The following is a 26,123-nucleotide window of genomic DNA, read 5'->3' as shown; positions in this document are numbered from 1 at the left end:
GAGTAGAGAGATAAATAGGTGTTTAACTGTCCCATTATATTGCCAGACCTTAGAAGTGCTTAGATTTGGCTAGATCATATATCCCTTGAATAGAATTGTTGCGAGATAGGTCCTGCTAAATACAAAAGATTAAGTAGCTACACAGAAAACTCTTTATCAATTGTGTTTTAAGTGTGCCCTCTAATCACGTTATGTCCCATCTCCCAGCCTTAATTTGCATAAATTAATTAATGTAACTGAAGGAAATCAGAGCAGCTAATTATTCTTTAATTTACATCAGCGATCAGTTCAGGATAAACTTCCAACATGTTGCAGGCAAAGAAACCGTGTGAGCACAGGCTCACCATCAAGCATAAATCACATTGCATTGCAGTGTAAAATTTACCCCTCATTACATATAGGTCAACGAACACATTGTTGTTCATGTTATGTGCCCAGGGGAAAATTCTAATGAACAACAAGTAAGAAGAGAGTCATCTGCAGAAATCAATTAGACCTTTTCTACACTCATTAGGATACTTAGAAACATGCTCTATTATCCTCTTTACTTAAAGATTTATATCCATATCCTAAGCACATTTGAGAGCAGGTTTTTACATGATATTAAGTTCTGCTGAGTTTACTGGGGCTTCTACTCAAGTAAGTGAATGTAAGAATGAAACTTCACACCAAAAACCCGAAATACTCACCAAAGTGTCCAGTCATGGCCACAGTATGGTTGAACATTTCCCAAGTAAAATCCAAGAGACTGAGTAACTTCCACCAAGTTAGTGAAGTCTAGGCTAATACTGTTGAAAAGTACAGAAGTCATGATGATTTCATCAATCGCCCACACGTCCTCGCCTTGAGAAGAATGATATGGCTGCCACCATCGGAACTGAATCCCAAACTGCCTTGCATCTTCTGGTAGCTCCACTGAAATTATTCTTAAAACAAACAAACAAACAAAATGAACTTATTGAAACTGCCATGGTAGAGAAACCTCTTAAATGGTTCTACAAAGCCAATGCCTTTGCATGAGGCCCCTTCATATTTTCCTTCCAATCCCTCCTAAAAACAAACCTCCTTTGACTGCCGTTCTGTTGTCTATTCCTGCTCTGATCCTTATCCCCTGTTGTAACCCAAGTCGAAATATGTATAGCTGCTTTTGCTCATGTTTTATCACTTGCTACCCCATGTGTCTCCCTCCCTCCTTTCCCCACTATTAAAATTCAGATTGCAAGTTCCTTTTGGCAGGGGCCCTTTCCCCTAATTAATTCTGTGAAATTCAGGGTACATTGACTGCCCTGCATGCATGTATTTTTTAAAAACCCAATGCAAGGTTGCTATTACTGAGGTTAGTAATATTATACAAGACTACTAAACCAAATGTCGTTATGCTAAGGACAAAGCAAACCTTGGTGGAAAGATTACAATTCAAAGCTAAATAAATTAGAAATAAGCAGAGTTAGAGGAGAACGGAGTGAAAAATACAAGTGATAAAATGTGAATGGCAGAAAGCAGAATTATGTACTAGCTTAAAGCAAATGGAAAAGAATTAGAGTCTTCTCTTGTAGTGTATCACCAGCAAAAGGTAGCTGGCACACATTCAAGAGGTCTCTGGAGATCAATAAATTATGATAGTAAGTAAGATATAGCCAGGAGGTGGGCTGCACTGAATTCTTCAGGAGAACATATTTATGGTGCAGTATATAATTTTATATTAGCTGTCTGAATTTCAACAGGCACAACTAGCACTTTGGGTGTCTAAATCATCCCAGTTATCCATACGGTGGATGTACAATAGCTCCAGGAATATATTTGTTGGAAAAGACTGTCAAAACATATTTAAACAAAACTTGTTTGATCAAATGTGCATGAAGGGGGAGTTTCTTACAGCGCAAGGTTTCCCTGAGCTACATTATACTTACTTTTCCAGGCAACCATTGCTAAACTTTGGAACAGGCCTACACAAAAATGGCCAATGTTTCCACAGGAGAAAAATGCAACTTCACTTTTTTTTCTATAGCAGTTTAACATGTTAAAAGCTCTTCATATGCATAGATAATTCCCAATAATCGTCACAGCTCTTTTAAGGTAAGCCAAAATGACAGTTATTATTATCACCATACAGCAGACCAAGTATAAGCAACTCTTGCCAACTCTAAAAAAGATTGCTAGCTACAGTCAGGGCCCTACTAGACATTACATAGCATTTCCCATGACTTTTAAAAACCAAAAGCAGGCTTGGCAAGATGGCAATCTGAACAAAGGAAGGTCATGTGAAGAGAGGCTGCTCTACTTTCCCCCTCATATAATTGTCACTGCAAAAATGACCCACAAGCCATTTTCTCACCCATGGGGAAGGGGAAGACATGAGGTCTCCCCCCAGCAGGTGGGAAAGTAGCCTAGAGGATGGATTTCTTATTTTTACAAATATCATGACAGGGGAAAGGGTTAATCAGCCCCTTGCCCCTTCTTGCTCTTCTTCTGTTAATTACTGCTTCCCAGGCTAATTTCCCCACTCAAATAAATGCTTTTTGGGAAAAGACATGGCACTCTAGGTTATGTCTCTGTAGAGGAAAAAAACATGCTAGAATCATTCCAAAAGTTGAATTAAAAACCTTTTGTCCACTTTACTGCCCCTAGTGTCTTTGGCTACAGCGTGTAGCACATGTTATATTCCTTCGTTAAACAATTTATTTCTCCATTTGTTTTCATCATAGCACTGACATAACTGTAGACCCAACTGCAGTATTTCTGGAGGAACGATCCCTAGAAAATACTAATTTCTCTAAAACATAAAAATGAACTCCCATCAGAGGATGAGATTGTGTGCAGTTTTGTACTGCCCATGCTTTTCTTTTGCCAGCCAGTCCCATGAGCCTACCACCGTCTTCAAGGCCACTTGATTTCTCGTGACAGCTGTGACAACAAAACCTGTACTTGACAAACTGTGAAGAAAATTAAGAATAATATCGAATTTCCAGGAGCAATTACAGTACACAGCTACAGGGAGCATACATTAATTGCCATGGCAATGACATCTTTGTGAATGTTCCATAAATCAATAACAGCAGATGCCCACATGCAACACGCAAGGTGAGATGTGTGGCAGGACAGCATAAGGAGCATTTGTCTCCATCAACGTACAATTAAATACTGGCAAAAAATGCTTTCAGTATATTTCTACTGAGTCTCTCTGTGTGTTTTCTTATTTTTTTCTTCAAAGAAAACCTGTAAGGAAGTTGGCATAAGTGACTGGCGGTGGGGAATGAATTCATACATTTAGCATCATGCTCCTTCTTTCCCCCTTGTATGGGCCTTATAATTACCTGAGGTATGTGCTGTTATGTTGCTCTTTGATTCTTTCACATACATGCAAAACCTCTTTGCATCTTCACTCATGGCAAATAACAGCACTTTCAGAAAGTGCTTGCTAAGCTGTCTTTGTGAATCTTAATATATGCACTCAAAGTATCTTGTGATATCACATTTATTCTTGCAGACAGAATGTGCTAACTGATTAACAAGAAGAAGTCAGATGGAACAAGTGATTTTGGAAGTGCTGGAAAAATTAATCCAGAAACAGTGGTTCTAAGGAACAAGAACAGGAGTCCTAATATTTTCTAAATACCCATGGGTATGCCTCTACAAAAGAAGAATTTACATCAGAATTGGCCCAAAAGACAAATTAACCAGCTGATATACTCTGCCATCATGACTGATTTAGTAACACTTGACCTCACTGTCACCACACCTCTCCCTCTCCTGGTAAGCAGCACCAACCAAGTTCCAGGAGGATGTTGCTCCATCCCATCAAGTAAGCCACTTCTGAGCCTTAAATGGCTCAGGACCGCAATATCTCAAGGACTGCCTCTTTCCATATGAACCTACCCGGACCCTGAGATCATCTTCTGAGGCCCTTCTTCATATGCCTCCTGCTCAAGAGGTCCAAGAATGGGCCTTCTCTGCAGTGGCTCCCTGTCTGTGGAATGCTCTCCCTAGGGAAGTTTCCCTGGTGCCTTCACTGTACACCTTTAGGCGCCAGGCAAAAACATTCCTTTGTAACCAGGCCTCTGGTTGATCTGATTGAAATCCTATGCCCTTTTAAAGTGTGGGATTTTGGGGGGAGAGGGTTATTGGGTTGTTTTATTATATATTTTGTGTTTTTATATTATGATTTTGTTCTGTGAACCACCCTGAGACCTTCAGGTATAGGGTGGTAAAGGTAAAGGGACCCCTGCCCATTAGGTCCAGTCGCGGATGACTCTGGGGTTGCGGCGCTCATCTCGCTTTATTGGCCGAGGGAGCCGGCGTACAGCTTCCGGGTCATGTGGCCAGCATGACTAAGCCACTTCTGGTGAACCAGAGCAGCGCACGGAAATGCCGTTTACCTTCCCGCTGGAGGGGTACCTATTTATCTACTTGTACTTTGATGTGCTTTCGAACTGCTAGGTTGGCAGGAGCAGGGACCGAGCAACGGGAGCTCACCCCGTCACGGGGATTTGAACCGCCGACCTTCTGATCGGCAAGTCCTAGGCTCTGTGGTTTAACCCACAGCGCCACCCGCATCCCTCCTATAGGGTGGTACATAAGTCCAAAAATAAATAAATAAATAAATAAATAAGGCTTACTTTTAAACAGACAAAGGACTCCAATACTGAAGTATAATTGTACATTGCTCCTGGCAATGTTATCCAATGAAGATAGATGTGCAGGTAAAGGTAAAGGGACCCCTGACCAATAGGTCCAGTCACGGACGACTCTTGGGTTGCGGCACTCATCTCGCTTTACTGCTCAAGGGAGCCAGCGTACAGCTTCCGGGTCATGTGGCCAGCATGACTAAGCCATTTCTGGCGAACTAGAGCAGCACACAGAAATGCCGTTTACCTTCCCGCCGGAGCGGTACCTATTTATCTACTTGCACTTTGGCATGCTTTCAAACTGCTAGGTTGGCAGGAGCAGGGACCGAGCAACGGGAGCTCACCCCATCACGGGGATTTGAACCGCCGACCTTCTGATCGGCAAGCCCTAGGCTCTGTGGTTTAACCCACAGCACCACAGGATAACTATTCCAATAAAGCCCAAAGTTACTCTGAGTTTAACCCAGCAGCAATTCTGACTATCAAACAGGGAAGTCAAGAAATACCCAGCCAGTCCCCTCTCTGATGACCTGCCGGTGCAGGCAAAGACTAGTTGTAGACCTTTGACCCATAAGTTTGCTAGGTGACCTTGGACTGGTCACTCTATCTTGATCTAACCTACCTCAAAGGATTATTGTGAGGATAAAGTTGAGGAAGAACCATGTACACACAGCCTTGAGTTCCCGGGGTGAAAGGCAGGATAGAGAGCAAATGAATAAATAAATAAAGCTGCCTCTTGTTGTGGAATCCATTATACAAAGAATTCAGTGGAAAAGGTACATAAAACTATATAGATATACTGGCAGCCGCTTTCCTTAATTCATACATTATACATAACATGGAAAATACTTCTAGAATGGAAGTCCCACTTTCAGGGAGGAAATGAAATTCTAAAATCCTCATCGCTATCATTATTACCATGCATTGAACAGGGAAAGAAGAGTCGTTACCAGATTGCTCTGGGAAGGTACAAGGGCATAGCCGAGGGGAACTAGGTGTGGGCTCTATGTAGTAAAACCCTTAAATACTGTAGTGCATAATGGGACTGAGGCATAATCGTATGAGAATAAGGCTCACCAAAATGAAAGGGACATAATTCTGAGTAGGCATGTATAGGTGGCTTTGACTGTAGTATACAGTGGAACCTCAGGTTACATACGCTTCAGGTTACAGACTCCGCTAACCCAGAAATAGTACCTTTGCTTCAGGATGAGAACAGAAATCATGCTCCGGCGGCATGGTGGCAGCAGAAGGCCCCATTAGCTAAAGTGGTGCTTCAGGTTAAGAACAGTTTCAGTTTAAGAACGGACCTCCGGAACGAATTAAGTACTTAACCCGAGGTACCACTGTATTATACTCAGTTGCTGATATTGTTTCCAAAATATGTAGCCTTTCATTACATATACAGTTAATCCATAAATATCTAAGGAGTGCCCACATTCTCAAATAATATTAAATTCAAAACATGAGAAGGGTACAAAACCCCCCACAACAATGAAGGTAATTTGCACAACTGCAGCGATAGTGTATTTTCAATTCAACCAAGAACTCCTACTAAACCGAGTCTGTCAAAATCATCTTAAATACAAGTGCTTCAGCTTAAGTGTGTTATGGATGGGGCTGTAGACAACCAGCACTTAACTGGGGAAGCACATCATTCTCCATGAAAATGACTGTTGTACCTTGGTTCATGGTAGTTGAGATAGGAATAATGTTCTAGCAGTTTCCACGTAATCCCATTGTCATATGAATAGTGAAGCAATACTCCTTCTCCAGGTTGATCAGGTGCTTTGCAGGTACTCAGGACGGATTTGCTTCCAAGCCTTAAGGTGAACTGGAGGAACCTAGATAACAAGGGCATGGATCGTTGTAAATTGCAATTTATACAGCACTCTCGTCCTAGAACTGTGGTTGTTTTTTTAATCTTAAAAATCTAGACAAGCCAAGGCAAACAATATTTATAGGGTCTTTGTGAAGCTGAAATTGTTTATTCAGTCCAGCAATGCAATGCGGAATATATTGTTTTAAAATGCCAATCATTATTGCCTTCAATTATTTATTAGGAACCGGAGGGGTGGAGGAGATATCGAATGGATCTAATCAGCTGCCACAAGCTGTCAAAATAAATATAACCTCATAAATAATTAATTAGCACTTGGCTCCAACACTCACTTTTGATATTAATGCCGCATGTTTGCAAACTCAGGCATACAATAGTTGCCCCCAAATGTATTAAATACTTAGTGCTGCAGATAAAGCAAATGAATTTTAAAATTAAATTTCACACAACCAAAATCAAATAAGAAGTATATTAAGAAACTAGTAACATGTTAGATCAATTTTCTCTATTGGAGGCTGCGAGTTTTAATACATGATACCTGAGGCTCTCTGGATCCTGTGTTGTAACTTCAATGTGTTATTTCCATTTATTTCAATTTACCTGGACTGTGAGCTGTCAAGGAAAGAAGTGATAAGCTGACGCCTTCCGTCTTTGTTAAAAACCAAGGCTTTGCCACTTGCTAGGACTCCACAACCAAAACTTATTTCAGCACCACGGATAGAGTAAAAATTGTGATACGAAGAAAGCCTAGAATTGCCAAAACTCTCAGATATAAACATAGGAAAGGTCTGGGAGGCCATTTCACATGCGGGCCCTGAAAAGCCAGGATCACATCTGTAATAAAACATAAGAATTTTATGTTCAGCTAAATATTATAGGTATTATAAAGATCAAGTCATGGAACGTGCAAGATCAAGTAATGGATAAAGTCAGATGTCTTCAGACATAACAACCATAATGCTGTATAAAACTTCAAAAAATTAAATTAAGTCTACCCAGTTACCATTCCTCTTCAGTTTTAAATCTCTACAAATATTTTTTTTAAAGCACATTCAAACATTCTTTTGCTAAACTGCAGAAATCCTGTCCCAAGACAACAAAACTCTTCTACTTGACAGTAATACCTATTTATTGCAGTGGAATTTATTATAGGGCCGTCTGTCCTCTGCCTTGCCCAGACTAAAATAACATAGGGCAGGAATTCCAAAAATCCAAGAAGCTGTGTTATATGTTATAACAGCAACTAGATTAGGGAAAGGAAACTGAATGGTCAAAATAAAAACATAATAGCAGAGAGAGAAATGTAATACAGTGGTACCTTGGTTCTCAAATGCCTTGGTAGTCAAACGCCGAAAAACCGGAAGTGTTTCGGTTTTCAAACATTTTTCGGAAGCGGAACATCCGACGCAGCTGTTGGCTATTGTTTCTGGGGCACCTGCACCAATCAGAAGCTGTGCCTTGGTTTTTGTACATTTCAGAAGTCAAATGGACTTCTGGAAGGGATTAAGTTTGGCACTTTTGTTTTTGCTAGCTATTTTGCATTTTTGTTTTTGAGGCTTTTTTGGTTAATTTGTTTTTGTGACTGTGTGGAACCCAGTTCAGCTACTGATTGATTGTGTGACTGCGGAAATGAATAAAAGCCTCCCATCCAAATAATGACTATCATCAGTGCAGGTAAGAAAAAGAATTAATTTTAATTTTTATCATCTACAATACTATCTTATTTATTTTATATTACAGTATATTGATTATTGCTTTCAATTTATGGATCAGTGGTCTTGTTAGATAGTAAAATTCATGTTAAATTGCTGTTTTAGGCTTTTTTTTAAAAAAAGTCTGGAATGGATTAATCCATTGTGCATTACTTTCTCTGGGAAAGCGCGACTTGGTTTTGGAACGCTTTGGTTTTGGAAAGGACTTCCGGAATGGATTAAGTTTGAGAAGCAAGGCACCACTGTACAGGTATGAAAACAGGAATCCCTGCCTTCATTGTTCTCTCTGTGTCCCACTGTCTTTTCTCCAGCAAACCATGAGCTGTAACTCCAAGGTTTGTTCCTAGGTTTATAGTTCATAGTTTGTCTGAAGGAAACACAGAACTGCAGCAGCAGGAGGACTGGGGGAAGAATGCGATAGCTCTAGACTCATTTCCAGGAACCCGAACCCTTTTGAGTTCACACTAAGCTGTGGTATGGCTTAGCATGATGTGGAAGTCAGCTCTCTGTTGACATGGCTTGGTACATCCCAAGTGCAACAAATAAGAGCCCTACCCACATCCAACAGGTGTCATTCATAGTCCTTTGGATGTGTGGGCAGAAATAGGTTCACACTTCTGGTCTGACCCAAAACAAAGCAAGTTGCTAGAAGTGTTTCATGGGAACACTCTGAAAAAGTCAAATTTTTTTAAAGGGTTCAATGGAACACCCAAGATAACCTTACTTTGCCACTCACTAACCTTTTTTGCACAAAGTGCTAGGGAATGGTAGGGGTAACATATGGCAGAGGACTCCCATTATTTTTTTTGCGGTTGGGAATCATGGGAAATTCCGAGCTTTCATGATCCCCATGGGAATCATGGGAAATTCCAAGCTTTCATGATCCTCAGCTGCAAATGACAGCTCCACGGTCAAGGAGAGGCATTGCCTCATTTCTGCTTGTGACTGACCAAATACTAGGCCAGAAACTTAGGCCCAACTACCACTCAATTAAAAAGGGACTCTGCTACAAAGGTCACAGACACAGATATATTTTACAGACCATTTTTTAATTAATAGATTTGGCGAAAGCAGTTAGGTGATCAGCCCACATAACCAGAACCCTAGCAAATAGAGGCCGAGGCTCTGAGGCTAATGGAGTCAGTCTCAAACACCTGATGAAGCAAAACTTCAGTGCAACTATTGTTATGGTTGGATGGTAAACGTTAAAAGTTAGGGTGACCATTGGAGTGCCAATTAGAGGAACTTTAAAATGCTCCAAAACCTCTGGAGAAAAGGCAAATAATTTTTGAAGTAGTGGGTATGGAGCTCATGGAAGATGCTTTCCTCCCTGCAGCTGAAGCTATGCCTTTGCCACTGCCAGTTGGGAGAGGTAATAATAGGTATGGTAAACAAATAAAGGTGGAAGACAAAGGGAGCAACCCATCAGGTGGTGCGGCAGTCCATGTTACATGGCGGATCCCAGGTAGGCCCCTCTGAAACACTGCAGTAGTATTTGGTGATAGCACTGCCCCCACCTTATGCCAAATAAGAGGACCTGATAATTGTTTTGATTCCATATGGGCTGAATGAATGACAGAATGCCTTAACAAGAGTCTGGTCTAAGCGAGGCGAGAACTCTTCTTCTTGATAACCACTTGTAGAAGATCCTGCCTATTCTACTAGGAGAGGGTGCATTCCCAGAGGACAGACTATCTTACAACCTAGAAAGAACCATAATATGAAACACAAATACATTGGCCAATGGTTTATATCAGACTTACTTGCAGCCATTTCTACTGCACTGCCCTCGACCTGAGCAGAATTTGAGGCAAGATGGCCCAATGTAAACTGCAGATAAAGAAAACTAGTTATATTATATTCTGGGACAAAGAAAAAACAAACAAGGCACAGATATACTGACTTCATAATATCAAGCAAGACTAGGATATTTACCTTTGATCCAAGCAATGTGACTGTGTAAGTGACAGATTTATAGTGAATATATGGATGGATGCATTTGTTAACTATGACTCTGACTGAAACAAAACTTGCTCTTGCAAGATGATTTATGTTCTTTTGAATATTGTTACAATTAAGGTTACGCTGTGGATATTTTTTGGACATTTGCCCTTTTTTTTGCAGGAAACTGACACTGATAAGTAGTTTTCCAAAAATAGCCTTACTATATCCATTATCCAGGAGCTCAATAAGACCCAAGACAAATACAAGAAAATCAGCAATGGATATGAATAACACACAATGAGTGTGTGAAAACCTAAGAAGTTAGTAATGATCAATACAACATTTCAAAAAACACTGTATAGCATGTATATGCTATGAAAACAAACTCCAGTGTCTAGCAGGGGACCCAGCACTCTCATAGACTCCCATGTCTGCATATCATTCCATTCCATTTAACTGGCATGATACTGAAATTGTCCCTGTTTTGGCCCTGTTTTCCCACTGGAAACTTTGAAGCTAGCACTGGAATGCCTTGCCATTGCCATGTTCAGGCCCAAACTGGCAAGCTAAATATGTATTTCTGGTGGAAAATTCATGCGGACTCGTTCTGGTTTCAAAACATGAACATTCAGTCACCAATTGTGCTGCCATTGTTCTGTTTAGAATTTTCTTACGTGCTGCTTTAGCATTAAGGTTTTTTCATGGATACCCTCTTAATAACAATACACAGTGAAAAGTGTTTGATGTCCATTTTCCTTCATTTTGGGGATGTCACCACACACAATCCAAAACATTAATATTGCCTCAAAAACTCAAAAACAGTTAATCCCTAGTTAATGCAAAAAATAAAAATGTGCATGTGTGAATAACATTACAACAAAAAACAGCAGGAATTAACTATCACACATTTTAATATCACTTATCTAAGGTTCTTCCCCATCTCCCCTTCCATAAGATTAATAGCACAATCCTAGTCATGTCTACTCAGTTTCACTGAGTTCAGTAAGGCTCACTCCTAAATAAGTATGTATAGGACTGCAGCTTTAATTCATGTAAGGTTTTTCCTGTAAAAACTGAGTTACATGGTGCAGCTTTTGGACTGCAACTTGTTTAAAAGAAGAAATATACTCCGTTTTTCATACTTCCTAGCTTGATGCAAAATTTTCGTTAAAGCAACAACACACTCACAGATCAACATCAGAGATCTTGGCCTGAAAACCTGCATTTATAATAAAATAATGTTAAAATTTATCCTATTTCTTTGTGGGGATATTAGTGAACTCTCACATTCTTTTGCAGAGCTTTGCACATTTTGCAGCTTTCTTGTTCCTCAAATATGTTTACTATAAAACCAGCTATATAGTAGGTCATTCACAAATGAAGTGCTACATTGTAAAATGATTTTGCTTTGATCATGCCCTTCTTATTTTATTAACAGATCTCATATGACTTAATCTACATATCTACTGGCAATAAGGCCTGCTAAACGAGGACTGTGGGACTCGGAGCAGGCTTTGAAATTCTGCCTACTTTCTCCCTGCCTCTTCCCTCTTGCAAATGAATTCCTTGCCCACTCAGGATTAAAATGAAACCAGCCATACTCCTACAACCACTCTGGAGACTCAGTTTAAACACAATTATAAAAGTGAAAATAGGAGTGTGTGGTTGATTGCACTCAGATGGATGTAGTGATGGTTAGCTGTAATATTTAAACCCACACAGAGAAGTGTCTGGGCACTTCCTGTGCAAGAGACAGGGTGAGTGAAGAGAAATGGACATTAGGAGAGCATGTGGTGGCAAATCTCTAAACCTTGGTTTCCTGGTACATCTGGACCTAGCCAGAGAAATCATTCCTGCAACTCCACATGTGGCTGTGTAATAGGACACATGCATTATTATTTTTTTTAAATTACATACGTAAATCAGGTTTATGTTTTCAAAACAATTTCTAGGATTTCCCTATATTTCTCTCTCTCTCTCTCTCTCTCTCTCTCTCTCTCTCTCTCTCTCTCTCTGTCAGGCATGACCAAAGTCCATTTTGGGAGCCTAATACAGCCCGCCCATCAATTTAATCTGGCCCCCGTGGCAGTATATGTCCTGGGGTAAAATCTTAAAAAAAGCTCAGCAACTTCAAAAAAACTCGACAACTTGGGTCAGCCCACACGCATGTTCACTTCATCAAATCTGGTCCCCTTTGAAAAAAGTTTGGGCAGCCCTGGTGTATGTATTTGCTGGCTTCAGTGCATAATGTTATATCCTAAGATTCTGCAAGCCATTTAAATTGGAAAAATGATATTTAGCCTCACTTTAATAAAGAAAACAACAACACCTTTGGGGGGGGGGAGTGCTTAAGAAACTGAGATCCCTACAATTTTTATCATATTGCGAAACACAAAGGCACTCACTGAGCACAGACAATAAGCACTATTGAGGCACAATGATGATGGTAATGAATACTACTAACTGTTGTCAATTGCCCACATGTTTCCAAGAATTGGTCCTGTTTGCTTCCATCGAATCCTGGTATCTCTAGTTAATGCTGCATTTGGAAGCGGAATAGTTATTCGGTTCCACCTGAAACAAACATATGAGCCTTCATGCTTTGAAACTTACAAGTCGATTTAGAGTTATAATAGTGTCAAGCTCATACCAGTTGCAGATGCTTCATTCACTCACAAAGACAAAGGGTATCCTAGTATTTAAGGATCACAGCGTCTTAAACTCTAGGAGCATGTGGAGTGGATAGAGTAGCTTAAGTCCGAATGCATGCAACTGTATTTGCATATATTCATTCCTTAATATCCTTGCCTCACTCTCCCCCCTCCAAATCTAAATTTAGCTTGTAAGCTCTCTGGCTATCATCACTGAAGCAGATTATTCTAGCTGCTCTCAATCCTTCAAATTATTGTTATACAAATAGGAACTTTGGAAACAATTCTGGAACGAACATATAATGTTCAAGGAAAGTAGAGTAAGAGCTTTTATGCCAAATCCTTATTATACTGGGATTTGCCCATACTTGAGGAAGCCTTAATGACATCGCTCATAAAAGGTTTACTTTACACTTGTAATGTAACTTTATTGCTGCTCAACGAGGACTCATATGTAGCCATTTAGGTTTGAATATGCAGAGGGAGTTAACCATAAGCAACTGTTTAGGCTTGATATAATTCTTAAGAAATTCATGTTTATTTAATAGATTTATCAAATCATTTTTCAGTTACTATGGGTCCTGAAAATATAAGGTTGTCCTTCTTACAGTTAAAACATCCTGAGGTGAATAAAATTTCTTAGCATAACATCAGATGCCTTCCTCCATTTGTCACAGAGAAGAGCTAAGACACTGACATCACATCCGTTGCTTTTCAGAGTCATGAGCAATTTCCTCTTGCATCATTCTTGCACTAGAGCTATTTGGGGAGCAAACTTCCTTACCCGCTGTAATTTTCAGAGGCATAGACTGTGCTGTGAGGAAGGTGAGACCCGACACATGTCTCTGGCAAACATTCAGAATGAAGTAAGGACCAGGATCGGCCATGGTTGGTGGAGAACTCCAAACTGACACTAGGAACCCAAAGAAACAGAGAAGTAAAATGGGCTATTCATCCCACACTAACTGCAATTAATAGCAAGAACACACAAAAGCTTTAAAATCATGGCTTATTTAATAATTGATCCCCTGGATGCTGAGGTATGAAATGCCTGTGAGTGCTGAACATTCAAGATGAAACAGACATGGAGCACACGGCGTTAAAAGATGAGATGGTAACCCTTGTCAGAAAGTGTTTAGCTGATGGGTGTGAGAGCAGTTTCTGCAAGTCTGATTTACCCAGCAGGCTGTTGTTTTTTTACATTGGGTTTAAAGAGGATTGATGCCAGTACTGATCAAGAAGGAGGCAGACCAAAGGGAAACTGAGAGGTAAGGCCTGTGTGCTCCTACTGCTAATAGGTTTCTCAAACCATTTTGTGGAGGGGTCAGGAGGCTGAGCTGGCAATTGAGTTGGGTTATTTATATTTCATAAGTTCAGAACAATCAGGGATAAAAGGCCAAGCTGTGCACGCATGTTATATTCCACAGAAGCAGAGAAATATAGTAGGCATACGAGAATAGCTGTCTTCTTGATCAAGAAGTTGCATAGTGGACAATCTCAGCCTCCTCCCAAGTAGCTGAAAAGCTCAAAAGGCGGTGGGGGGGGGGGAGAGGAGGATTGCAGTGTGTATAGATGTTAGACCTATATCAGACTACTCTGACCTTGAGAAGGAACAGCTTCCCACGCATCTCCAAGAAGCATTCTAGTGGGTGGCGGGTGGGTACGGGGTACAAGAAGTACATGTGTGAGAGATCTTAGCTAAGGAGATATTCACATATTGGAGCAGTTCAGGTGATCATAGGTTAGATATGTGTGGCACACACAGCCTCTTCCAGATCTCCTGATGACTGCTCCCAGTGGCTTCTTATAGATATTAAATAGCACTGGGTATAAAATAGTGCTCTGTAGCACCCCAGAACATAACTTCTCAGGGGTGAAAAGGCACTCTCCCAGTGATGCTCTCTGGACTTGACCACATAGGTAGGACTGGAACCACTGTAAAACAGATCCTCCAATCCTATCCCATGGAGCTGGTCCAGGAGGATGCCAAGGTCAACATTATCAAAAGCTTCATTGTGACTGAGGAGTAAGCTTGTACTTCCCTTGCTCAGTTCTAGGTAAAGGTGACCAAGGTCAGCTTGGTCCCAAGGCCAGACCAGAACCCAGATTGATCTTTGTCATCCAAGAATGCCCTGCTGCAACCATCTCCACCAACATCCATAACGAGGAGGAGTGTATTTGTGAGTGGTCACAAATGTGTGAGTTAATCCAAAGTTCTTGCAACATGAATCACCTCATCTCTGAACTTTTAAAGTATTTTACTGCCACTCATTATAAAAAATAAAAGCACTTTCAGTACATACTTTTGGAATAAGCACAAGTCACATTCTGTGAGCTTTCAACTAATTTGGGAAATATTGAAAGAAATGTAGCCTTTTGAAAAATGTCTGTGTAGAATAATTTAAGCAGCGCAGTTTAATTCTAATAGTCTCATTTTAAGTTCTGCAAATGAAGCATTAAGACAAATTAATAATTAATCAGCCTGGCGCCAAATAGCCAGCACATGGCTTATCCAGTTCAGAATAATTTATTTGGAATATGATTTTACTTGAAGAATGTCTTTCCGCACAATTATTGTGTGTGTGATATTTTAAATGTAAATTAAAATAGCTTATGAGGCTTCACTGATTTCATTTGAGTTGAAATTTTATGGATACCTTTGAGGACCACATTTACTCCATATTCTACTATATTCCTAGTCATGAAATGAGAGTACTGCTAAAAATTATGCTTTGGTGGACAAGGAGATTTGCACGGTGAAATTATTTTTGAAATGTAGATGAGGTTTGTGGGAAGTTAGCAGTTCTTTTCAAAAATGAATAAAGCAAAACAAACTCCCTGAATCGGAGCCACTATGTGAGTTGAAAGGAGATCTTTCAAAAAAGATCAAAGACTGTACTGAAAAACCCTACTATGAAGCAGGAAATTATGCTTGTACCTGTACCTTAAAAGAGAAATTCATTTTAAAAGGACTGTTCTAATTGTAGATCTCTATTGAGCATGGTCTACCAAAATACAGAACACCTACATTTGCATATGTAGAACACATATGGCCAACTAAGGGTTCCCAAGAAGTTGTATGCAGAAGTTGGCCAAAACTTTCAAACCTATCTTATAGTTTTATTGTCCTAGCTGAAGAAAATAGATGCCACAGTTTTATATAAACCTACAGAATGCTGTTGTCTTTCACACGTGGCTTGGCTCACAATAATATTTCTGACACATGGTGTGACTTGGCTTGCTTGCATGCATGGATCATCTGGGCAGGGGTGGATGGGACCTTGTGAGACCCAGAAAGAAAGCAGATGGGGCCATGGGAGGGAAGGTAGGAAAGGGGAAAGCCAGAGCCACATAGGGAGGACAAAACCAGTATAGATGAGGTGTTGGTGGAGCTGAAAGAGAACAGATGGGACCACAAGAAAGAAGGAAGGAAGGAAGGAAGGAAGGAAGGAAGGAGAGAGATGAATTGAGTGTATGCTTGGGTTGCCTGTGAAAGAGAGCTATGGAGGCAATCCTGAAAAAAGAGAGGAAGAGATTGGGGAAGTGAGTTCATTTAGAATCAATTTGAATAAATAATTGTCTTCCATTGGGCAGAAAATCATGGATTCAAATGAGCAATTTTATGGTTTGTGGTTCAGACCCCATCTATGCATTTGTTTTCAATTTATAGCAGAAAGCTGTGAGCTCAAAGGAGTTGTTGTGTATTTGTAGGTACAGACCTCAGTTCTTCCTTGTACTCAGTTACTTGGGCGAGTTACTTGTCCTTTGTGACTAGCCAGGCCTCAGGGCAGCCATTTTGTGATGGTGCTCACATTTTTTGAAACTTCTTAAAAGTGTCCACGAGCCCCAAAAGGGGCTCAATACTTTCAACTGGAGATGCCAGGGATCACTCATGGTACTTGCCAATCACACCCTACCAGTGAGCTAAGGTCTTCTCTCCTACTATGTTCTCTCATTATGCTTATCTTGCTACCTGAGCCCATTCATGGTGAAAAGGGTCCATGGATGGTCCCTTGTTCAGGAGCCCTCAGATCCTAACACTAGCCCTGTATAAATGCACCAAGGAACACAGGGAGGCAGTTTGATAAAAGCTAGAATTGTTAAAAGAAATTAACAATTACATTAAAAAAAGAAATAAATGCAATTACCTGTTGCCGGGTTGGTGGGTTCCACAACCCAAGTTAATAGAAAACTGTATCATATGAGTTACAGTGGTAGGAAGCACTGGCAGCACATGGAAGTAATCAACTGCCCAGACATTTCTTTTATGCCCTTGATGATTCTTCTGCTTGAGACAGAATTTTGTGGCTGGAGTCTGCAGCTCTGGACTGATGACAACCGAAACCAAAGATGGAACCTTCAACAAAAATCACATTAATTACATTTCTGTAATGTAATCTGTGAGATACATAAATTATAGACTGATAAATAGACACACACACACACACACACACACACACACACACATATATAAATACATACAAACTATGCTAGAAAACTTTTGTTCCAAAAGCAGTACTTGCACATTATAATAATAATTTTTATTTATACCCCGCCCTCCCCAGCCAAGGCCGGGCTCAGGGTGGCTAACAAGCAATAATAAAAACAAGCTGAATGAATACAACTTAAAAACAAGATTAAAATACAACATTAAAATATTGAAACATTAAAATATTAAAATGCAGCCTCATCACAGGAGGAGAATGGAAAAAGAAAAAAGAAAGAGGGGGAGGGAATCAAATTGGCTCCAAGCCAAAGGCCAGGCGGAACAACTCTGTCTTACAGGCCCTGTGGAAAGAAATCAGATCCTGCAGGGCCCTGGTCTCATGAGGCAGAGCGTTCCACCAGGCCGGAGCCAATGTTGAAAAGGCCCTGGCTCTGGTTGAAGCTAATCTAACTTCCTTAGGGCCCGGGACCACTAGGGTGTTGCTATTTATGGACCTTAAGGTCCTCCGTGGGGCATACCGGGAGAGGTGGTCCCGTAGGTACGAGGGTCCTAGGCTGTGAAGGACTTTAAAGGTCAAAACCAGCACCTTAAATCTGACCCTGTACTCCACCGGGAGCCAGTGCAGCTGGAAAAGCACTGGGTGAATCTGCTCCCATGGCAGAGACCCCGTGAGGAGCCTCGCTGCAGCATTCTGCACCTGCTGGAGTTTCTGGGACAGCTTCAAGGGCAGCCCCGCGTAGAGCGAATTACAGTAGTCAAGCCTGGAGGTGACCGTCACATGGATCACTGTGGCCAGGTCGGGGTGGGAAAGGTAAGGGACCAACTGCTTGATGCGGCGAAGGTGGAAAAATGTCGCCTTGGCTGTTGCTGTAACCTGCACCTCCATGGAAAGGAGATTAGTCATCTCTATTCTCTTGTGTTTGAATTAGGGTACTGTATGTTATTTTAGTTGTACCTATATACTACAGGAATAGGTCTAAGAGTCATTTTCATATTCCCAAAGAGGTTGGGAATTATGACTTTGTTAGGCAGGCTAGGATGAATAGAATTCATAGCCATCTTATTGAACTACAATTCCAAGAATTTTTAAAATGGTGAAGACACCGTGCTAATTTCACAACTATTTTAATAGTCTTATTACCTGAGCAAGCCCCTCCAAACTTGCCTCAAATTTGGGAATAGTTTTGGAAAGAGGAAGGGGGGTACAGAGGAATGGGGAATTGGTAGAAATCTGATATATGGAGGATCAATTTAGGAGCCAAGCATTTGTCACCTGAGTTGTGCTACCTTCAGGATTTGTTTTGAACTCTTACCCTGTAAGAAGTGTAGGTCATTGTATCCAGATTTAAGTGATCTTTTCTTCCTTCAATCTTTGCATACAATATGACGTCACTTTCATGGGTTTGTCCAGCATCACAGCTCCCACCTGTAGCAATGTGTATATTGGTGGAGTTAGCTATTTAACATTCAGTTGTATATTAAAATCTTCTCACCTTACATAAAAGCAATTGTGAAAATTACAGTTGCCAAACATTCTTAAGTTGATGTGTGCAACATTTGAAACAAAAGTCAATGCCACTGAAATGCAGCAAATGCAGCAATAGGACACCCATCCCAAAATGAGGTTTAAATAAACAGTGATGAGAACCACATGCCTGGAAGTTAAAAGAAAAAGAAAAGAAAGTCACTCTGTGTAGAAAAGAAGCACATTATCCTGACTGTTTCATACTGTTCTGCTGGTTTTCTATATGCAGAAAGGTTGATTTCACACAGTATTTAAGCATGCAGATTCTTATCTGCAACTTGAAGTTTACAATCCCAACAAGACTGTTCTGTGGGATTATTCTGGATGCAGTTCAGCTCCTATATTTTAAACTCAAATTAAAATTTACTTCCACCCTCCTAATATTTCCCCCACTTGGATATTCAACCAAGTAAATTTTCACACAATGTTTTTCAGTGTGATCATAAAAGTCGACAGTCTTTCTTGCTGAGCCAACAGCTTTGCCCAAGAGTTCAGAAGGTCGACTAAAGTGTCTTTCCTGTTTTTCATGCAGGTGTGCATCTCCTGAAAGACCTGGAAATGCAGAAATCTCCCCTTCCTGTGCTTTTTTTTTTGTACATTATGCAGCACAGAGGAGACGTGACAATTCAGAGCAAATATCAGAGAACTTCCACTTCCAGTAAGAAAGGCTGTTTACTCTTTTTGACATAAAAGGCTGCTTCATCGGAAAAGCAAATTTATTCTCTGTTTCCTTTACTGTCTTTCCATTTCACATTAATGAACACAGTGTTGAAAGAATAAGCTCCACATGTAGTTTACCTGATCTGTAGAGCTTGAAAAACAACATTCCTGGAAAAAGTGTTGCAGAGACAAAGTGTGCGATTTTGCCATTGAAATCTTCTGCTTGTTGGTTCCCACTACCAAAAAGAGTTACAAAACTCCAGTAATTGCAGCTCTCTTACTAAGAGAGGCAGATGGTTCTGCTTTTGTATCTATGCCCCCTGCTTGCTATCTCATCTGCTGTCTTCGCAAAGTGTTAACCAAGGTAACAACCACCCATTTGTGGAAGGCCCGCCAGTACAAGATTTCCAAAAGTATTTCAGCATGAGGTTGTACACAATACTTTTCTGTCTGGGTTAGGTTGCTTTTAAACCACAGGCAAGTCATTATTGTAACAGCTCATTACTGGACTAGCTAGAAAAGAAATGGGAAGGCACAAAATGCAAGAGGAAGGAAGAGGAAGAGGAGGAACTTTTCAGGTGACCACCAGCATATCTATCAAGCCCTGTCCAACACCTTTAAAATTCAGATTCTTCTTCTGGGACACATAGGCATACCAACTTGAGTCTTTGGCCTCCAATTCTGTTGCAAAATATGCTCCTCAAAAACAGTCTCTGACTCAGGTGCCATGACACTAGGTTCATACACCTCCCATCCCACTGGAAATGTAGCAGGTGAAGTAGAACAGAAGCTGGAACTCAATGTTATGATTAATACAGGTCCAGTTTTCTACCTCTTCCTAGGAAATGTATAGTAAAAATTTACTCAGGTCCTGATGTCATCAAATAGCATATATTTCTACCCCTACCAGGGTTTGGAGGGGAAAATGCACAGAGTTATGAGGTCAGAAGACACAGGATTCAGCTAGATTGGTAAAGAAAAAGTGTTTTATATGTGTTGTATATGCGATATAACACTGTGACACGAGATGATGCTGAGGAATCCTGTCTTTCCCTACCGGATTTCCCTGTATGAGTTTACAACGCAATTAACTGAATTGTTTCTTTGACATGTTTAGATCCAGCCTCAGTATGGAAGGGATGAACTATCACCATTCTAGTTTTGTGATAACTGCTTCCTGGTGAAGGCTTAGTAGCAAGTGACAGTGAGAAAATGCTGGAAGGAAAAACAGCCAAACCAAGGGTCAAGGGTAGTCAAGGCAGTGAGGATCAAGTGCCACACGGTTTCTGAAAAGGACAGGCACTCAGACAGAAGGACTGGTTGTAACACACTCTCCAAAAGAATAACTAACCTTTTCTCATCAAATGTGCACATACCAAAACATACTAATGGCTCATACTCACCCATGCTGAAATAAAACCTCAGATTTCCGTAACCTGTAGTGTCCATATATGGAGTACACAGCTTTCTCTCTCCATCTCTGAGAAAAACAGCTGATGAACCTGATTCCAGGGTTCCACATTCAGTGCCGATTACAGCTCCAGATATATCCCACCTGAAGACATTAGCCAAGATGTAAGAGATAGGGCTATTTCACACATTATGTAGAAGCAATCCTTGGTACTGGGTATAGACTCAACAGGAAACCAACAGGAAACTCAACAGGAGAGCCAGTGTGGTGTAGTGGTTAAGAGCGGTAGACTCATAATCTGGGGAACCGGGTTCGCTTCCCCGCTCCTCCACATGCAGCTGCTGGGTGACCTTGGGCCAGTCACACTTCTCTGAAGTCTCTCAGCCCCACTCACCTCACAGAATGTTTGTTGTGGGGGAGGAAGGGAAAGGAGAATGTTAGCCGCTTTGAGACTCCTTAGGGTAGTGATAAAGCGGGATATCAAATCCAAACTCTTCTTCTTCTTCTTCATGGTCAATATGACAGTATGTTCAGGCCTGCTGGGTATGTATTTTGTTTTTCTTCCTGATTTACTACCAATATTTGTTCTCATATTATATGTGGTCTCCTGTGATATTGTTATGTTTAATGTATTAACTGTTTCATCTGGAGTAGAAAGGTGGGGTACAAATGTCTTTAAATATAAACGCACCTTACAATTTATAGCTAAAAGGTCATGTAAAGTGGCCCTTGGTCCTAAAAGCAGCAAACTTACATTAATTAATTAAAGCATATTCAGGATTTTTTGGTGGAAGGGCACCAATAACAGTGTCCAAAGCAGAATAATAATAAGAAGAAGAAGAAGAAGAAGAAGCATGACAAGATTTGAAATATGTTCATCATCATTCAAAATAGCTATATGTTTGACAAAAATTATTACAAATATTTAAAAAGGTTTTTATGCATTGTGTATTCTCCTGACCAAGTTGCTTGCCCCACTCTTGGCAACAGCCTCAATGATGGATGAAAAAGTTAAGAATTTAAGAATAAGCAAACAAAAATGACAGAATAGGCATTTTAACTGCCACCAAGGAGCAGAATTGAGGGAAGGATCAGAGCTGTCTACCCTCTTTGTCAGTCTTGATGACCCTTTACCTAGTATCAGTGGCAAGCTGCACTGCAATTATTTAGCTGGGAATTTTTGTATTGGCACAGAGGGCAATTGTATCCCTTCAGAAGTTTCAGCCATCTCAGGCTGTGGAGAAGTAGTGAATTAATGTACAGATGCAGACCATTCGCCTTGCAATTCTTCCTTTGTAACTGCCTTTTCAGTTGCAGTTTCCATTTCAGTCTCTTTGGGATCATGTTGGAAGGAGAAATCAGGCATGGACCTCCCACAGGTACTCGTGAAAAGCAATGTGGGGCCTCACAAGCCAACACCCACATCACACCAAATGGGTGAGCCCCCTTATTGCTGCACAAGATGCACAGAGGGGAATCTGATTACACAAGGCAATGGTGCAGATGTTTATCTACGATTCACTCCATGGCTGATAAGCAGCTCGTGGATCAGTGACAAACAAAAGGAGGGGCTCACAGAAGGCTCCCTGGATCTGACTGGCGAAAGTGCAAGCAGCATATTTCAGAAAGGCGCACTGTCCTGTGTTCCTGGGAGAGATAACACCCACATCATCTGGGTTCTCAATGGCAACCAAAGCATAGGTTGCCTAGAGAAGTTTTCTCCATGTTCTCTTCAGACTGATGATGATAAATACCAACAGCAACACCTTTTCTTTTATAAATGAATTGTTATATCTGTTATATTTAAAAGTCTTAGATCGGTGCCTCCCAGAAGGCTTCCTGGAGCATGACATTTGAGGACATCATCTTCCTTCATCTGAAGGACATCAAGAGCTTCAGACATTGTAGAAGTTTCCTTGGAAAGCAACAGCAGAAAATGCAGTAACATTTTATGAAGGCCTCTTGGGGGTTAGAGAGAAAGATAGTAATAATGTTTTGAAGGTATACTTTTTTGGCCCCGAACAGTAGATTCCACGTGTCTAAAGTCTACTCACCACTTGTTTAGGACATGCACCCATACCTTCAAGAACCTCCTGGAACTACAAAGAACCTTCAAAAAGCAGGTTCTGCATATTTTTAGGAGCAAGAACAGGGCTGGTTCCGCCATGCAGCGCACGGAAGCTATCAGCATTGGGAGGGATGGAGGAATAGCTGGAGCCACCAGTTGGGCTCCACTTTCGGCACAAAAATGCCTCTGCCACCATTGAGCAATGATCTATCAGAAAAAGTCAAAGCATGCATCCAGTTGTTTGGGGGGATCATGCACAAATGTAAAATCCATTTACTGGATTCTCACAGGCATCTGGTTGTGAGAACAGTTTGCTGGACTATATGGGCCACTGTCCTGATCCAGCAGGATCTTTTTTATGTAGCTGCAGTTTCACTGAGAACACATCTTGAACCAAGCTAATGTTAATCCACATTGCATAAAGTACATGCATTGGTACAAGTTGTATCAAATATTTTTCAATGCTTAGCGTTCAAGATGTACCTCATAATACATTAATAAAAAAAACTAAGTATCAGTGCAAATCATTATTATCAGTGCAGATAGTTCCTTAGGCAGGACATTCTAATCAGACTGTAATTACGTAATTTCTTTTCTTCACAAAATTGCTGATACAATTTAAATACAGTCCAAACTAGTTTCTCAAGGTGGGATTACAAATGTTTGCATGCCTGTAATTGCGGGCTCTTCCAAAGGCAAGGTGCCTAAGAGGTGGTGAAGTGGGTTTACTTAATCAGGGTTGTTACTTTATTGGGATAACTCCCAGGGAACCAATTTAGACTAATGATAATGAGTGGCAGGGGCTGATGTTTAATTGGAACAGCATTCACAAAAGATCCACTTATTAGGGATATATTCTGCAATTAAAAAGGGGTTAATTGGTACTGGCATTTATCTGGATTTTCAGTAACTGGTTAATTTCAGTTACTTCATTGTGCCTAAAGCTTGAGAACATTATTGGGCTGCAGGGAAAGTTTAAAAGTTCACAAGACAAACCAGCATGCAATTCCTAACTAGTGTTTGGCATCTCAGACAGTCACAGAGCAACACATAATGCATAGCCTCCAATATTTCACAGAGAGAAAATAGGAGCACTCTTGCGTGTTTGCAATATACCTATTCTCACACCAAGGATAACTGCTGGAGCAGACTCCTCAGGCCCATTACACACTGTTGAAGGCTATGTATTGAATCTCCTTTATATTGCACTCATTTATTCCGCAATAGCCTGTCATACACTGGCTTCTAAAGCAATGATATTAGTGAGCAAGTCATAACAGTTTCCTTCTTTTAAAAATGTAAGGATTTTTAATCAGACCACGAAGCTGGTTGTCCTAGTTACAGAATAGCCATATTTTAAAAGCTTCCTACAACGTCTACTTTATGCACAAGTAACAAGTTATTGTGGGATGGGAGGCAAGCACTGCACTGATATTTTGTGTATATTTACATATGCACGCGCTAGTCAACATAGAGAACACAGAGAAATAGAGACCCAGGAGAGGGGGTTGAAGCCTAGAGAATTACAGTGCGCATGCTAGCCATTGTTTAAGAAGTTATTTCACACAATTCCAGAAATCGCCGAATAGCAATTCTGAAATGATGAGTTCTAATCAAAGATATGCACAGCCCCATTCCCTGCAAAAGGGCTGTGCCTGGTAGGGACCATTGAGACATACTCATCAAGGACTTGCTGCTCACTTGCCACCAGTTGTTGACTCCTGGAGATGTACGTGGTTGCTAACAATGTCATAAAGGCAACCCACTTTTCACTTTGATAGTCTGGGAAGAACCACGAGAGAATCTGGAAATGCACTAGCAAGATAATGTCTAAGGATGCGTGTCTGATTTCTAAGTGCAAAAGACACACAACCACTCTAGAAAATTTAAGGTCTTATGTACCTGACAAAACCATACTTTGTTGTGCAATAAGTTTGTTTTAAAACCTGAATCTTTTTTGGAAGACCTGTAAGCTTCAATGGCCTGCCAAACAGTCCTTGTACTTCTTTCATTAGTGCACTAATGCCAGCCTATCCTTATGCACTTTTCCTTTGAACTCAGCATTATTGTCTTCAGCTTCAAGTTAATTCCTGGAGCACTGCCAGAAGGTGTTTAAGGAAAGAGGAGAATGTAAATATTGAGCTGATCTTTTGAAATGTGGGACAGAATGGATCTGTAATGCAATGAGCTGGTGAGGGTCATAATACCATAGGTGGCTACCAGAATGTCACTGCCCTGAGGCCATCACCATAATTAAAGTGACCAGGAATAGAGGTGTAATTTTAAAGGGACTAAAGCAAAAAAAAATAAAAAAAAATTAAAGGAACAGAAACGCTACCACTGAACAAGAAATGGAGAACTGTCTTGAGAGGGAATGATATACACAGGAAATGCAGTTTGTATTTAATTGTGGGCAGATAGCAGCGGGGCAACAGATAAATGAGAAAGGAGCTATAAAAGGTGCGGAATGAGAGAGTGAAATGATACAAACAGTACAGAGCTAGGGAATATGTGAGCAGAGACACTTTGCAGGCAGAAGTGCAAATCAGGTCAGGTAGTGAAAAATGACAGGGAAACAACTAAGGTCAGAGTTTGAAGAAGCAGGAAAAACAACAAATCTGAAGAGAGGATCAGCAACTATAGTTACTGCTTGATTTACTCTAAAATATAGGCCAGGGCATAGGAGAATTGCACAACACAAGTCAAATTGTGTGGTCAACAAAAGGAGGAGAAAAAAAATATGGTTGAAAGTTGGTTTGAGAACTTTTTTTGGCTCAAACCAAAGGCTTTGGGGACCATACCTATCCCTTTCACAGTAGCCACGTGTTCACATGGCCTGGGTAGCAGCAGCAGCAGCAGCAGCAGCAGCACTTACACTGCATGGTGCTGTTTCCTCAAGGACACCAAAGTGAGGACATGAAACACTGCTCTCTGCTCCTGCTCTCTCATGACAAGGCTACATGGCAACATTACGAAGTCGAATCAGAGTGAGGAACACACAAGAAATGTTGAAGGCACTGAATGAAGTCAGGGTGGAAGGTTTTTTTTGAGGGGGGTACGCTAAAACACACTTTTAGACATAGGTACCTTCAGACAACGTTTGGTATTTGCAGCTTTCTTGAGGAAAAGCTGATTCACAATGACATTTTTCCTTTTGTTTAGAACTCCAAGTCTGGCTCTTGCAATGAGCTCTTCTTTTCTCCTCTGCACCATCTTGGGTCTAAAAATGTTTGTGTCCCC

At 40.7% G+C, this 26,123-nt stretch overlaps 1 protein-coding gene across 3 annotated transcripts in view; it reads right to left on the bottom strand.

The window, feature by feature from the left end:
• The window catches only part of RELN (reelin), a 285,563-nt gene that overhangs the window by 105,819 nt on the left and 153,621 nt on the right, over nucleotides 1–26,123 (bottom strand). For all 3 annotated transcript variants that reach the window (XM_081023370.1, XM_081023371.1, XM_081023372.1), the window contains 9 exons: nucleotides 20,808–20,959; nucleotides 18,533–18,645; nucleotides 16,921–17,129; nucleotides 13,557–13,685; nucleotides 12,586–12,695; nucleotides 9,941–10,007; nucleotides 7,066–7,299; nucleotides 6,308–6,469; nucleotides 690–926 (listed from right to left, as the gene is read on the bottom strand). In XM_081023370.1, coding sequence (XP_080879496.1) covers nucleotides 690–926; nucleotides 6,308–6,469; nucleotides 7,066–7,299; nucleotides 9,941–10,007; nucleotides 12,586–12,695; nucleotides 13,557–13,685; nucleotides 16,921–17,129; nucleotides 18,533–18,645; nucleotides 20,808–20,959 — 1,413 coding nt within the window. The remainder of the gene's footprint in view (nucleotides 1–689; nucleotides 927–6,307; nucleotides 6,470–7,065; nucleotides 7,300–9,940; nucleotides 10,008–12,585; nucleotides 12,696–13,556; nucleotides 13,686–16,920; nucleotides 17,130–18,532; nucleotides 18,646–20,807; nucleotides 20,960–26,123) is intronic.

This window comes from Podarcis pityusensis (genome assembly GCF_964106645.2).
Source record: "Podarcis pityusensis genome assembly, chromosome: 10".
Taxonomy (NCBI): domain Eukaryota; kingdom Metazoa; phylum Chordata; class Lepidosauria; order Squamata; family Lacertidae; genus Podarcis; species Podarcis pityusensis.
This window is presented reverse-complemented; position numbering and strand designations above follow the sequence as displayed.